General features: G+C 56.9%; 1 protein-coding gene across 1 annotated transcript in view; it reads right to left on the bottom strand.

The window, feature by feature from the left end:
- Nucleotides 1–14,279, bottom strand: part of LOC110255902 — a 107,526-nt gene extending 93,247 nt beyond the window's left edge. The window contains exons 1-3 of the mRNA XM_021066309.1: nt 14,265–14,279; nt 11,925–12,155; nt 3,057–3,153 (exon numbers count right to left, since the gene is read on the bottom strand). Of these exons, the coding sequence (XP_020921968.1) occupies nt 3,057–3,153; nt 11,925–12,155; nt 14,265–14,279 (343 nt within the window). The remainder of the gene's footprint in view (nt 1–3,056; nt 3,154–11,924; nt 12,156–14,264) is intronic.

The raw sequence follows: 15,699 nt of genomic DNA, 5'->3' as shown, positions 1-15,699 counted from the left end.
CACAGGCACTTGGAAGCCCCCCTCCAGGAGAACTTCTCTTTGCAGCTCTCAAAGTCACCCAGACACCAAAGCCACCATCCGGGACTTATGTCCACCCACCATCCAGGGAGAGCTGCCCAGACAGACTGCATTTCCCACAGCTCTAGCAGGAACCTGGGAGCCAGGGAGCTTCCAAGAGGTCAAGTTGGTGGGTCTCCACTGCCCACTCCCAGCAGCAGGCAGACCCTGGGGCAGGCAACCCCCACCCCCATCAGGGCCCCAGGGAGCAGGAAGAGGAGTAGGGAGATGGGGAGGGTGGGGGGACGCGGAGAAGGGACAGCCATATCACGGCCGTTTCCATAAATGCTTCATGGGCTGAAAGCAGCCGATTTGGCTGCTGGGCCCTGGGCAGCGCTCAGGCTCCGTTTATAAACAACTTCATAGTCAGGCACCAACAAGGACGCCACGTTTACCGAGCCAAGTCCTGTTCTAAGAACTTTACCCAGAACAGCTCATTTCATCATCACAACCACCCTAAGAAGCCCGTGCTGCTCTTAACCCCAACTCACAGGTAGGAAATGAAGTTCAAAGGGAGTGACCCGCCTGACGGAGCAAAGAGACGGGCATCAGGATCACAGCCCCGGGGTCTGGCTTGGAGGCACTCGCCACCCTGAAGACTGGAGGGGGCACCTCTGCGCTCCGCCTCTCTTTGGAAACAGAGGCCCGGAGACAGGAGGAAAATCCCCTCAAATCACATAGCAAGACGGAAGCAATCTCGTGGTCAACCTGGTCTCCCGAGGGCCTGCCCTGAGCTCTCGTCCACATCCAGCCAATCCTGCTGAGGCCCCGGGGCAGAGCAGCCCTCAGCACCCAGAGCAGGAAGGGCCTGCCCTCCGCCTCTGCACCACCCTCCCGGGGGAGGAGAAGCCTTGGACCTGGACGGGGCTGCTGCACGGTGGTGGGTCAGCCCTTTCCCAAAACACAAATCCCACGGCTCAGATCCTCAAAAACCAAGTGCGGCCTTTTTTACCTTGATATCAGCCTGAGTTCTTAGGCTTCGGTTTTGTTGGCCTGAAACGCAGCTCAGCTGTGGGTGAAACGGTGCATCGGCCCTGAGACTGCACGTGGGACGCAGAAGGGGCCCGCCTTCCCTGGGGAGTGGCACCGGTGCCAGGACAGGGGAGCCCAACCCAGCTGAACCCAGCTCTGAGTCGCTTTTCGGCTGCAGTTTTTCCTTCAAGGCCTCGACTCCCCCAGAGCAGGATCTGTGTTTTGCCATTGGAGTTGGGGGGTGGGGGGCGCAAGGCAGATGTCTCCCCTGTCTCACTGGGGGTTCTCCCAGGATGGGAGCTGTGTCCTCTCCATCAGATTGAGGGCTTGCCCAGGCCAGAGCCCTTATTCGACGGGTTGGTCCCCGAACACAACCATGGGACACCCCCCCACCATCCAAATAGCAACTCCCTGAGGACAACGCCATCTCCCCCATCGGACAAAGTAGGGCCTGTATCCCCCTCCAGCCAGCCCGCATCCTGGGCCCGACCCAGGCTACACTCTCTGGCACAAGGCACATTTCTCCCAGAACGAACTTTTGGATGACAGAAAAACACCCCTATCCCTCCTGCCCCTACCCCAGGGAGCCAAGCCAGAGAGGCCGCTGCGAGGGGCCACTGGGGGCCTGTTCCAGGCCAGCGGGGCCCAGCCAGGCCCAGAGGCTCCTCTCCCTGCCTGCCACCCCCACTGGGCAGCCCGGCGCCCCCTGACCCCGTGGCCTTCCATCATGGGAGATCTATAGCATTTACAATCCCAAAACAAAAGGCCGGCGAGCTGAGGACAGAATTCATCTTCCCAGCTGACAAGCCCCGTTAATTAACGACTTGGAAATCGATGACGAGAAGGGACAGGCGGCAAATGACACCTCATCGTGGCCAGGAGGAGGAAGAAAATGTCCGGGGACCGGCGGACACGCACCGCAGGGCTGGCGGGGCGCCTGGGAGAGCCACCACACCCATCTGTCACTGTCACTTCAAACGCAGTCGACGACCCCCCCACACACACACACTCCAGCCCAGACATTCTCATTTCCTCCTGAGGCAGACCCTCCAGGAAAAGGGGGGAGAGCGACGTGCCCAGCGAATGGACGGCAAGAACTCATGGAGCACCTACTGGGTGCCAGATGCTGTGCTGCAGGCTTTTCATTCACGACAACCTCCGCCCGCCGCTGTGAGGGCTGGATTTTATGAGGCCCGTTTGGGGCGTGAGAACATTAAGGGCCGGAGGAAGGTCAACCTAAGGCTCGGGTTGTGTTTTCAACTGTCTGTTAAACGGTTGATGAAACCCCCTCTTGGATCTAAAGAGGCACCTCGGAGAAAAGCGCTCAGGATTTGAGGGCCAAAGATCTGAAACGGAGGCCAGCCGGCATCCCCACTGCCTGTGCGGTTATCAGACAAGGTGCTGAACTGCTCTGAGCCTCAGTTTCCTCCCCTGAAACAGAGGGCGCAGAGCCCCCAGCCTGCTCAGCGGAGAGGGGGCTCCCTAAGCCTCAGGATGAGTTCAGGATGCACGAAGGCCTGCACTCGGGGAAGGGGTCAGACTTCACTGTCTCATCGTCAGGCCTGTTGGTCAACCCCCCGCCCCGCGCCCCAGATCTGGGACATGACAGAAATGGGGGGAAAGGGTAAAAGAGCCAAGACTGTGCCAGAGATGGGAAGGCTTGGCAGCCCGAAGGGTGGCCATCGAAGAGGCAAGGACAATGGGAAGCAGGTCCCCTGGTGTCCACCTGGGAGGGGGCGAATTTGTCTGAAGAAGGAACTCAGAGTACCTGCCTTGGGAGGTTGTTGTCAAGCTGAGACCCACGCTAGAAGGACTCGTGTATAGCAAGGGCCACACAAATGTCACATGGTGTGGATGTCCCCCCACTCCCTCTCTACGCCCGCATGTGTGGAGATGAGGTGCAGAGAGGACAGTAAAGCAGTCGGAGTGTCCACCTGCTCTGGGGCCCCAGGCTGAGGGCCCAGGGGAGGAGCATGGCTCCTGCTCTTGGAGAAAACCCCTGACCATGGATTTAAACCCTCCCTTACCTTCTGCCATGAGGAGCTCACTGTTGAGGCAAGGACAGGGTTTTCGGCGAGCCCAGAGGAGGCTGTGGAGTCCTGCCCGGAGGAGGTGCGGGCTGGGCTGGAAGAAGAGAGGAGGACGTCATCGTGGAGGAATGTGACGGAAGGAGCCCAGCCCAGCGCGGGCACACAGCCGACACCTCTCCTTTGCCCCTCTGCCCAGCCCAGATCTCAGCAGAGTCCCGGCGGTGCCCGGGGAGCATGGACGTCCCTTGCGGCTGCTGGGGGCATGAGGATGGAGAGACTGGTGGGTGGAGGGGTGCGGGGGCCACACACGAGTGGGTCCAGAACGCCGCACCACACAGGAGAGCCTCCCCTTCCTTCTCTGTAAAACGGGACCAGATGCCAAAGGAGAGACACAAACGGCGAATGAGGACATGAAAAGATGCTCCACATCGTTAGTCATTCGGGAAACGGAGAGACCATTTCACGCCACTAAGATGGCTATAGCCGACTGAAAAAGAAACAGAAAATAGGAGTTCCCATTCTGGCTCAGTGGGTGAAGGACCTGGCGTAGTCTCTGTGAGGATGTGGGTTCGATCCCTGGCCTCACTCAAAGGCTTAAGGATCTGGTGTTGTCATGATCTGTGGAGTAGGTCGCAGATGCGGCTCGGATCCCCTGTGGCTGTGGCTGTGGTGTAGGCCGGCAGCTGTAGCTCTGATTGGACCCCTAGCCTGGGAACTTCATATGTGGCAGGTGTGGCCATAAAAGGGCCGGGGGGGTGGGGGGAGAAAGAGAAAGTAAATGTTGATGAGGATGTGGAGAAATTGAGACCTTTATGCACCGGTTATGGAAAATACCTTAGAGGGTCCTCAAAAATGAATCATCAAATTACCACATGACCCAGCAATTCCGCTCCTGGTTGCACGTCCAAAAGAACTGAAAACTGAGCCACAGATACTAATACTCCAAAGTTCACAGCAGCATTATTCAGATAAATGGACAGATAATGGATAAACAAACTTTGGTATGGACAGATAATGGGTTACCATTCAGCCGCAAAAAGCCTGTTAGGCAATAGGCCAGAATATGGATAAACCCTGCAGACATTCTGCTAAGTCAAAGAAACTGGGCACAAAAGGGCAATGATTAGATGATTCCACCTGGAGGGACCATCTGAGACAGGCAAAGTCAGAGAGACAAAGTAGAAGTTCCTGTCGTGGTTCAGCGGTAACAAACCCAACCAGTATCCATGAGGACACGGGTTCGATCCCTGGCCTTGCTCAGTGGGTTAAGGATCTGCCGTTGCCGTGAACTGTGGTGTAGGTCGAAGAGGCGGCTTGGATCTGGCATTGCTGTGGCTGTGGTATAGGCCAGCAGCGGCAGCTCTGATTTGACCCCTAGCTTGGGAACTTCCATATGCCACAGGTGCGGCCCTAAAAAAAAATTTTTTTAAGGTAGATTAGAGGTTATCAGGGCTGCAGGGAGGCGGGGAAATGGGAGGTCACTGCTTAATGGGTACAGAGTTTCTGTCCGGGGTGTTGGAAAAGTTTTGGAAATAGTGGTAAGGGCTATACAACACTGTGAATGTAATTAATGCCACCGAATTGTGCAATTAGAAAAGGACTAAAATGGCACCTTTTATGGGGTATATGTTTTACCATAACTTCAAAGACATTTCTTTTAATCTGACAGGAAAACAAATGGGGCCAAGACCCTGTTTGGCAGGAGCTCTGCTCTCGCTCTCTTTTGGGGGACCCTCTGGGATCAGAGAGCTCTCTGCTCTGTAGGTGATCTGAATCATGGATGGGAGACCAATGGTACTGACCCCCCCTTCCTCCTTTCCAAATGTCCCCAGGTCTGCACCCCCCACCCCCCGCCCCCACTGCCCCCTCCTCCCGCCCACACTATGGGGGCAAGTGGGCCCGGCCTGGGCCAGCCTGGGCCTCCTCTGAGAGCAGATGGCTTCCCTTGCCTCCTCTCTTCCCACCCCCAACCCCCCCTAAAAGAAGAGACCTTTCCAGAATACGTCATCTCACCGGAGCTGTAAATGTCGAATTTAAATTCATACTTTGTACCACCTTTGATTTCAAAGCGGATTACACCTCCGCGGCGAAAGGCGGCCACAGCGCGGGGCCTGAGCAGGCCTCCTGGGCCTCTGCTGGGCCCCGAAGCATTGTTAACTCCTTCCAACTCATTAGGTCTAATCCTGGTGGCGCTGAGTAAGGGACCCTGGGCCGCACCCGGCACCCGGGGACCATATGTGCCCATTGTATCCCGCAGCCGCTAATCCAACGCTGTCCTGGGCACCAGGCCACTGGAAAGCGGCTCTGGTTCCCCCCCGTGCCGGGCCAGGCCCCTGGCCCTTGATGGGGGGCAGTCAGGGCAGCTCTGCTCTAACCCCCCCACCCCACCTCGAGCCCTTGGGAGTGTGATCCGCAGGGAGCACAGCCTGGGGAGGAACAAGGGCAAGTCTCAGAGAGAAAAACAGACACCAAGCTGTCCGGCTCTGCTTCCATCCCCCGATGCACACTCAGAGGTACACGTATTCACACACTCACTCTGCATCACACTCATGCTACACGTCTGTGTGCTCACGACACCCAGCAGCACACCTGTGCACCACTCAGGACCCCAGACACAACCACTCTTGTGCACACGCATGCACCCATGCCCATGCTCACCACGGCCAGCCCCCAGTGGTACCCCCGTGCGCCTGGGCAACCCACACACACCCCTCACACGCGGGCATGTCCACACCCATGTACTCTCGATACCCCAATCACTCACATATACCCACCCATGAACATGTACCCACCCACTCGCCTGCACCTGCCCCGCTCTGCAGAACTTTCCAGGCTTGTTTTAAAAAAAAAAAGAGCCCCTAGTATTTTCCCTCTGCCCTTTCCGAAGCCTGAGATGTGAGTGCTGGCAGAGGCTTTAAAGGGAATTGAGTCCATCCATCTCACTTACAGGTGGACAGACGGGGGCACAGTGACAGGTCTGCAGGCAGGATGGAAGCCTGTGGGGGGGGAGCTGGCCGAGCCCAAAGCAGCACTGCACACCCCCCACCCCAGCCATCACGGGCTGACTTGGGGAACCTCTCATAATACCTGGGAGCCCCTGCTCCCTCATCTAACTAAAAAGAAAAAGGTGTAAGAAGACCTGCCCTGCAGGACTGTTGTCAGGATAAAATGACACACTCTGTCCAAGCGCTTGGTGAAAAGAGCCCCACGTGTGTGTCGCCCAGGACGCAGCAGTAAATGCGAAAACCAGAACACAGAGCTTTGGACTCTGCCCAGGCACTCTACTCTCCACAACTTTTCAGGAGAGAGGGGGTGCCAGCCCAGGCCTGGGGGTTCAGGAGGAAGATGCTGAACAGCTGCCAGCGGCGCTAGTCCTGGCGCCGGGCTGCGGGCTCAGGCCACTCCCACGTGGTGACCTGAGTCTCCAGAGAAACCAGGTTCTTCCCATGAGGATAGTTCAGTAGGCCTGCCTAGCTACTAACCGCTCCCCAGGCCCAGACTCCAAACCTCCAGAACGCATGGCCTGGAGAGCTCCCCAAACACAGGCTGGTGGAGGAGATGGGCAGAGGCGAATGTATCCCCAAGGAGGGGACATAGACTTGTACAGCACTTGAGGCCAACCACAGGCAGAGGCACAGCACCAGCTGACCGCCTGCCACCTGTCCACACTTAGGGGTGCAGAGGGAGAGAGTGGAGGGTAGGGCTGGGAGGAGGCTGGTTCTATTTCACCTGATAGATTTCACAGGCCAAGAAACATGCTCGTGTGGCAGTCGGCTCCTACCTTCCATGAACCGATTAGACACATCCCCTTCCAGGTCCTGGTTCAGGGACGCCACGTGCAGAGCTTGAAACCCCCTACGGTGGGAGTACTCACCCCAAGGAAACTAAGTTGGGACTTTTTCCCAGGGAGCCACTTGATAGCCCTTCACCACCAGCTCCTCCCCAGACACGTTCCCTGCTCCCACTGGGAACCTTATGCCCTCTGAGCCCCTTAAACCCACGTCCCTTAGGTCCCCGAATTCCACACCTGCCGATGCCTCACCTCTACTTCTGAGCCTCCGTTTTCTCAACCTCCAAACCAGGGGACGCATAGCACCTGGGGCAGGGCTGTGGGCACTTCAGGGCACACTCAGGTCCTATTTAACTGCAGATCCCAATTATCCATCGGAGGCGGGGCTTGAGAGTCTGCAGCTCTGACAAGCCCCCAGGTGATGCTGCTGATGGTCCGAGGGCCCTCCACTTCGAGGAAGAGGGGCTTATTTCTTTTCTTTTTAGGGCTGCACCCTCGGCATATGGAGGTTCCTAGGCTAGGGGTCCAATCAGAGCTACAGCTGCGACCTACACCACAGCCACAGCAATGTAGGATCCTTAACCCACTGATCGAGGCCAGGGATGGAACCTGCATCCTCATGGATCCTAATCGGGTTCGTTAACTGCTGAGCCATGAAGGGAACTCCCAGGGGCTTATTTGTTAACAGCTAGTTAGCGGCAGGCACAGGTGTGGCGGCTGCCTTGGCTCTTTGACCACTGGTCTGAGGGCTCTCCTCAGCCTCAGGGTGGGGGCTGAGGACGTGTCATCTCTCTTTGAAAGCTCCTCTCTGACCTCAAACAGGGATTCTCAAACAAAAGTTAGAAAAACAAAAACTCAGCTGAAAAGACTCACCACCTTCATCCCTGATGCCTCCTTCCAGGAGGCTGCCATTCTCCCTCATTGCACCCTCTCTCTTGCCCATGACCAGCTGGCCACAACCTTCATCAGAAACACCCCCTGCTCCTTCTCTGACCCCATCACGGGATCCAGCCCTCTCTGGCTTGAGCGGCAGCTTGAGCCCACCCGGCCTTGAGAGGGACCCCACTCTCTTGAAGCCCCAAGGCTGTGGTCTGCCAGGGCTCTGCCCAGCCTTGGCCCTCCTCTCTCTCAAACCGGTCCTCTGCTTTAGGCCAGCCGGGCCATGTCCCAACACGGGCCACCTGGCTGAGAATTTGCTCACGTGATCTCAAGCTCTCTCTGCTCCTTCAGGGACAGACCTGCCCTGCCCCCCTTTCTCTGAACACCCTCCTTTGGCTCTTATACCTGCATCACCCAAAGGGGGCTCTATTCCATCCCTCCACTAGACCAAGGGCTTTTCCCAGGACAGGGACTCAGTTGCCCCCATCAGACTCGGGGATCCCCCAAGGACAGCGGCTGTGACTCCACCATCAGACTGGAGAACTCTCCCAGGACAGAGTCCACCTTCCTCATCGGATCAGGGAGCCCTCCCGCCAGAGCCTTGTCTCCCACTCCACCCCCATCAGCCCAAGGGGTCCTTTGGCAGAAACTATGTCTCCTCCATCAACCTGGCAGAGGTAACACCGTGTTTGCTGTTCCTCCTGCAGCTCTGTCCATGGGACTTGGGCCTCCTCTGGTGGGGCTTGGCTGAATGCCGCCCCCCTTCCCCTGCCCATCTAGGCACCCTGGAGCCCACCCTTTTCAGCTGTGGCTCTCCTGGTCCTAGCTGGACAGGAGGGGAGAGAGAGAGGTCATGGAAATCACTGGGGGAAAGGGGGCCCCACCCAGGGCAAGGTCAGCTTGGAGCCCTGCCTCCATCACGGGCTCCTGGACCCTCAGCACCTGTGCACACTGCTGTCTCCTGATCCAGAATGCCAAGGGGGCCCAGGCCTCCCAGAGCCACAAAGCCACTTGTTAATTAATTGCAGTAATTAGCAGACATGAGACTGGACATCTGGACCCTCTCTCGGGTGAATGTGGACCCTCGGCACACTCCGGACAGTTGCCCAGCAGGGACGCCATCTCGTCTCTGGACCTCGGCTCCCACCCTTCACAGACGCAGAGCCGCCAACACACTGTGACCCCCGCAAAGGGAGAAGCAGCCACATCAGGCCAGGGTCAGGGAGCCCTAAGCTGAATCCCCACCAAAGACCAGCTCCCCACCCATCCTCTCCAGGGTGAGGAAGGGAGGGCAGAGGTGCCCAGGGCTGGAAGGAGGCCCTGCCGCGTGGGGGGGGGTGTGGCGCAACTGTGCCCCTCCCTCCTCCTGCCCCCGTGCATCCCCCAGCGGCCCATTTCCCATTTAGCGCCCTTCATCCTCAACCCAGGGACACTCACTTCCTCTCCATTTGAATGCTCCTCTAATGTAATGTTTCTAAGACAAAAGCAAAACTATGAGGATCCATCACTCCCACCAGCCATTCAATCATTTGTTCACGCAATCACTCATTCATATACGCTCGATGGAGCACAGACTCTGAGCCAGGCACTGAGGCTGCAGCTGGAACCACAAAGTGGTAAATACGTATAGTGGAGTAGTATTCAGTCATAAAAAAGAGAGATTCTGATCCTTGCTCGGACATAGGTGGCCCTTGAAAGCGAACGGGCTGAGTAAAATCAGCCAGGCACAGAAGGACAAATATTGAAAAGGATTCCACATATATGAGGTATAGGCTAACTCGGAGACAGCAAGTAGAAGGGTTACCAGGGTTTGGGGAGAGGAGGGGAGGAGGAGATAGCATTTAAGGGGTATGGAGTGGATGTTGGCATGATGAAAAAGTCTAGGATGTAGGATCCATCGCAAGTGTAGCAAATATCACTGAATTGTCCATTTACAACTGACTTAAATAGGAACTATTTCTATGTCTGGCCTATGGTAAAACCACAAAGCAAAGTCCTTACCCTCATGGAACTTAGATTCTAATGGAAGGACAGAGCAAGAAACAAAACAAGTAAAAACATATGGGGGAGTTCCCGTTGTGGCTCCGCAGTATCGAACCTGACTAGGATCCATAAGGATGCGGGTTCGATCCCTGACCTTGCTCAGTGGGTTAAGGATCCGGTGTTGCCATGAGCTGTGGTGTAGGTGGCAGATGCAGCTTGGATCCCACACTGCTGTGGCTGTGGTGTGGCCGGCAGCTGTAGCTCTGATTGGACCCCTAGCCTGGGAATTTCCATACCCTGTGGGTGCGGCCCTAAAAGCACTACATATATATATGACAAGTGCTATGGAGAGAGATTAAGTCAGAGAGGGAAGAGGGAGTGCCAGGGTAGGGCTGCAGTATTTATTAGGGGGTCGAGAGGGGTCTCTGCAGGTAAGGCATGCAGGGGGCGAGGGAGGCTCTGGATGCCGAGAGGGACAGACAAAGGCCCTGAAGTGGGAGTGGGTCTGGGGAAGGGACAGGGCAGTGGAGGGAGCAGAGATGGGGGCCGGAGAGAGGGCAAAGAGGTGCCTGGGGGGTCTGATAGGGCCGTGCACAGCTGCAGTGCACGTCACACACTTAGCACACGTCCAGGAGGACCTGCCGCGCCCAGCATCTCCCAGGCATCGCCCCATCTCTCACGTCCCTCTAAGATCAGCCCGCTCTGTATCTCCCCCCACAGGTACCTGGACACCCTCCTGAATCTCTGCCCCCGCCCCCAGCCTCACCGCCACCGCAGACACTCAGGTGGACGTCCAGCTCCCACCTACACGGCCCCCAGCCCAGGCCCAGGCCCTTCCACTATCTTTGCCCCCACTTCCCAGATGAGTACATCAGGGCTCAGGCAAACGGACGGGCTCCAGCTCCTTGACCTGAGATGTCTTAATTCAGCTTCGGTACCAGGAGGGAGGCTTGAGTTTCAAGCCCAGAAAACTGTATCTTGAAGCTACAGAAGGAAACCTGCATGTGTGCCTGCGTGTGCAGACACATGTGTGTGTGTCTTCCCAAGCGAGGTTCACACTCTGGAAGAAACACCTGCCATGGCCCTCGGGAGGCAGAAGAGAATGTGATAGGAGGAGGAAAGAAAACCACCAGTTCACGTCCCACCCGCCCCCGACCCCCCCAAGCCTGTGGCTCCCACCCTTGATCCGCTACAGTCAACCATCACCCCAGCAGCCAGAGGGACCCCATCAAGCCTAAGTCAGACCGGGTCCTTCCCCTGCACAAACTCAAAGGCTCCCCACTTCCTGCAGGGCCAGAGACTTCCAAGGACCCACCAGAGCCACCCTATCTGTCTCCAGTGCCCTCCCCTCCCCCCGCACCCCCCTATTCCCTGACTCCCCTCACCTCCTTGCCCCTCCGCCAATGCCCCAGGCCCTGCCCTGCCTCAGGGCTTTTGCACTAGCTGTTCTCCCTGCCCCAAGTCTCTTCCCCCAGAAATCTGCATGGCTCACCTAGGCCAGGGCTCTGCTTAGCGGCCACCTCCTCTGGGAAGCCTTCCTTGATGAGCCTACTAGAAACTGACCCCCATCCCACAAGCCCCTCCACGCCCCCTTTTCTCTTCCACTCTCCACCTGTCTCTCCTCTGTCTCCTTCCCCTGGGATGTGAGCTTCTGGAGGCCAATCCGTCTTTGTCCCCAGGGCTTAGCACAGTACCTGCACCTCGTCAAATGGTCAAATGAATCAACTGACCAGAAACGACAGTGGGCATGAAACTCCCAGGGAAGGGGCATGGAGAAGGGGAAATTGGCCTCTGTCTTAGCCTTTCTGTGAGCTGAGCACGTCACACCCAGGAGACAGATGCTCAGCGTGGTGAAGTAACTTCCCTGGGGTCACACAGCTTAGAAAAGGTTGGGGCGGGGAGGGGAGGTGTCTCTGCTCCCACCCTGTCTGCTTTACCCTGTGCTGCCTCTAAAACGTCAGCATCTTCACCTCCTGGATAAGGTACCCCCCCCCAACACTGCCCGCAGCTTGTTCCACCAAATGCTATTTCCCACAGTCCCTCCCTCCCCACCTCAGGCAACAATCCCGCTCCCCCCCCCGCCCCCATCGACATCATTCCCACCGGGGAGTCCCGGTCTGAAAAATCCTGGCCCCGGGTTCTGGGTTCTATTACCAAGGACCCAGGTGACCTCGAGCAAGGTCCTGCCCTCCCTCCCCCGCCCCCACACTTACTTTCTCCTTGGTCAGCGCCAGAGCTGCGTTAGAAGATGTCGAGGTCCCTTGGGCCTGCTTTGAGACAGGATAACCCCCCCACACACACGCGCCCCTCTCCACGCTCCCACGCGAGCGCCTGCCCTGCGGAGCGCAGCGCACCTGCGCACGTCTGCGTTCCTGGGGGCGGGGCTGGGAAGCGAATGAAGTGAACACACCTGAAAACCACAAGCTTCGAGAGGAAGGCTGCAGCTGGGATCAGGTCCAGGGACCCCCTCCTAGAGGAGGGGGCCGGGGAGGAGCTGCTAAGGACAGAGCTGGGGGCAGGAAGGCCCCAGCTTGGGCGGGACAAGGAGTGTGGCCTTAGGGCCGGTTCAGACGGCAACCGTTGCAGGATGATGGTCGCCACTGTTACTGAGCACGTGCTGTGTATCCTGTACCGCGCCAAGCGCGTCACACACATGAATCCAATTTCAGCCTCCCAGCAATCCTGGGAAGTCGGTCTATTCCTGGCCCCGTTTTATTTTATTTTTGTCTTTTGGGGCCACACCCCTGGCAGCATATGGAGGTTCCCAGGCGAGGGGTCGAATTGGAGTTGTAGCCGCCAGCCTATGCCACAGCCATAAGCAATGCAGGATCCCAGCTGTGTCTGCGACCTACACCACAGCTCACGACAATGCTGGATCCTTAACCCACTGAACAGGGCTGGGGTTCAAACCTGCATCCTCGTGGATGCTAGTCAGATTTGTTTCCGCTGAGCCATGACGGGAACTCCCTGGCCCCATTTTAGAGGTGAGAACACTGAGGCTCAGGAAGGCAAAATGACCTGTCCACGATCATGTGGCGGGAAAGAGGCAGAGTCAGGATTAGAACTCAGTTCTTTCTGACTCCAAAGCCCAGGCTCTGCTTTGCACCAGGATGGGCACCAGCCACCCCACCTCTCCCAGAATGCCCCAGTTCCCTCAGTCTCATATTTAGGCTCATCGATTGATTATTGACAGATGCATTTGTGGTCTGGCTCTGGGGCCTCTCAGTCAGGCCCTGGGCAAGGACAGGAATGCGGGTGGAGGTGCAGGTCCCCCAACCCCAGGAAAGGCCCTCTGGCTGCCCTCACCCCAGCCTGCCTGCTTCTGGCATCCAGCACCACCAGCTCAACCCACCTTCCCTCCTCCCCTGGATTTAAAGGCACAGTGACAATTAATCACCCGATGACGGGGAGGGCAGGATGCAGAGGAGTTAATTAATTAGGGAAATTTCTCCCGGCCCTTTGAAGGTGAAATGTGTGGGGAGGGGACAGGGCCAGGGACAGTTATTATTCAAGCTGAACAAGCTGACTCTGAGAGAAGACTTCAGAACAGCTCCGGGGGGCTTTAGCACGGGGTAGGCTGCTTTTATCCCTTCCTCCCCCCAGAAAAGGGGGCTTTTACCAGGCTAGCTCTGGGCAGACCAAGACCACCCTCCTCAGCACAGCTCTAGGCCTCCAGCCCCCAGGGCAGGGTCTCCCTACTTTGCCAATGGGCCTCTAGGAACCACGAAGAGTAAGGCAAAGCTGTTGCCTGCACACCCTCACCAAATAAAAGCAGCCAGTGATACTGTATGTGCCAAAAAAAACCCAACCTGGCAATGACCTGGGTATTGGTTGTACAGCTCCAGTGCCTCAGACACTCAGATGACCCAGAGGGGACTCCATCAGGCCAGTCCAGGCTCAGGGAGGGACATCAGACAGAGGCTGAGCTGGTCTCAGGAGAGGGGGACAAGAAGGTCTGAAGCTCCCCTCCCCTCTGCCTCTGTGGCCTTGTGGGGTTGATTCTCCTGTGCTGGTTGGTGTTCCATGCTGGCTTCCAGGCTGGGTGGCTTGCCCTGCCCCAGGGTAGGGGCTTGTCCTAGGGAGTTCATTCTGCCCCACTGATGGAGCAGATGGGAAGTTGACTTGGCCATAAGATTAAGGGTAGCCGGAAACCCCTTCTTCCCAACCGCACACCAAATATCACTCTCTGCAGCATCAAGACTTGGAAGCTTGGAATTCCCATCATGGCTCAGCGGTGATGAAACTGACTAGTATCCATGAGGACATGGGTTTGATCCCTGGCCTTGCTCAGCAGGTTAAGGATCTGGTGTTGCTGTGAGCTGTGGTGTAGGTCACAGACGCAGCTGGGATCCCGCATTGATGTAGCTGTGGCATAGGCTGGCAGCTGCAACTCCAATTTAATCCCTAGCCTGGGAACTTCCATATGCTGGGGGCGCAGCCCTAAAAAGCAAAAAAAAAAAAAAAAAAAAAAAAAAAAGAGAGAGAAAGAAAGAAAGACTCGGAAGCTAGAGAGACAATGAGGTGAAAAAAGATGCTTATGACCTGGTCCCTACCTGGAAGGCCCCCATAGACCCTCTTACACCATTGACAGACAAGGCAAAGGTCTGAGCCAAAACATAGTAGACACAAAGCCCCATGGGGGCGCAAAGGGGGCCACCAATCAGAGTGACAGGGGCTCAGGAAAGACTCAAGGAGGTGCTGTCATCAGGGTGCACACCTGAAAGAGAGCCCACAGCTCAACACACCAAAGACTGGAGGTGGCAACCTGCAGTGAATTTGGAGAAGGACGAAATGGTGAGCGGGGTGGTCACAGTGTAGACAGGGGGGAGAAGGGAGGGGAGGGCTGGATGGTGAGCATCACAGTGTAGACAGGTGGGGGTATGGGAGGGCTGGAAATGAGTCCAGAGGATCAAGGTGGCCCTGGCAGCAGAGGGCCTTACTGCTGGGAGCTCACTGGGGGCTTCGAGGCAGGGCTGCCATGACTGGAGAGCCCTAGGCTTTGGGACAACACTCTGGCAGCTGAGGAGCAATGGGTCCCCTGGAGAGGGCGGGGCCCAATGGGAAACAGTGAGGAGGCAGGTTTCATGGTTTGGTTGGCTTCCGCCAGGAGATGGAGCACAGGGGAAGGGAGCTATGGGTTACTGGGCATCGCACTGGACGCTTTCCATTCACCCTCTCCCTTTGTCTTGGGATTTTTTTTTTTTTTTTTTTTTTTTTTTTTTTTTGCTTTTTAGGGCCAGACCCACAGTATGGAGGGTCCCAGGCTAGGGGTCGAATCAGAGCTACAGCTGCCAGCCGCAGCCACAGCCGCAGCCACAGCCACGCCAGATCCGAGCCGTGTCTGCGAACTACACCACAGCTCACGGCAACGCCAGATCCTTAACCCACTGAGCGAGGCCAGGGATGGAGCCCACATCCTCATGGATACTTGCCGGGTTCATTACCACTGAGCCACAACTCCCCATCTTGAGATTTTTATTATGCCCAGGATTTGGGAGCCGCTAGGGAGCTGATAAAGCTGAGCAGGTTCTGCATACCTGAGCAGGTGTCTTTTCTCAGTTCTCTCCCCTCCCCTGCCTGGTAGAAATCTCCTTGCCACCCAGCAGGAGGGTCAGGGGCCTGGGAACACTGCTTGCACCCAACCCAGGGACCCCCCCCCCGACCCCGCCACGGAGAAATCATGAAAAGCAATACCATGCAGCCCACGCTGCCTCCCACCCACTCCCCCACCTCGCCCCCCTCCCATCATTTGTACGACAGGAAAAGAACCTAATCCCGAATCTGAAAAACTATGTGATGGAGGATTTACAGTATTAGAAGGCAAACAGTGGCAGGTGTAATTAGGAGAAAAATTTGTCATGCTCTCGACTTGGGAAAGAGAAGGGAAGGTCTGGCGTCACAATCTCCCTGGTGTTTACCCAGCGTGTGCACACACGCGAGGGAGCGGGCGCTGGCCACGGGCAGATTAATATTTGATGCAAGGAAGAG

The sequence above is a fragment of the Sus scrofa genome, chromosome 12 (genome assembly GCF_000003025.6).
Source record: "Sus scrofa isolate TJ Tabasco breed Duroc chromosome 12, Sscrofa11.1, whole genome shotgun sequence".
Lineage (NCBI taxonomy): Eukaryota > Metazoa > Chordata > Mammalia > Artiodactyla > Suidae > Sus > Sus scrofa.
Note: the sequence above shows the minus strand (reverse complement) of the source record. Positions and strands in the feature narration are given on the sequence as shown.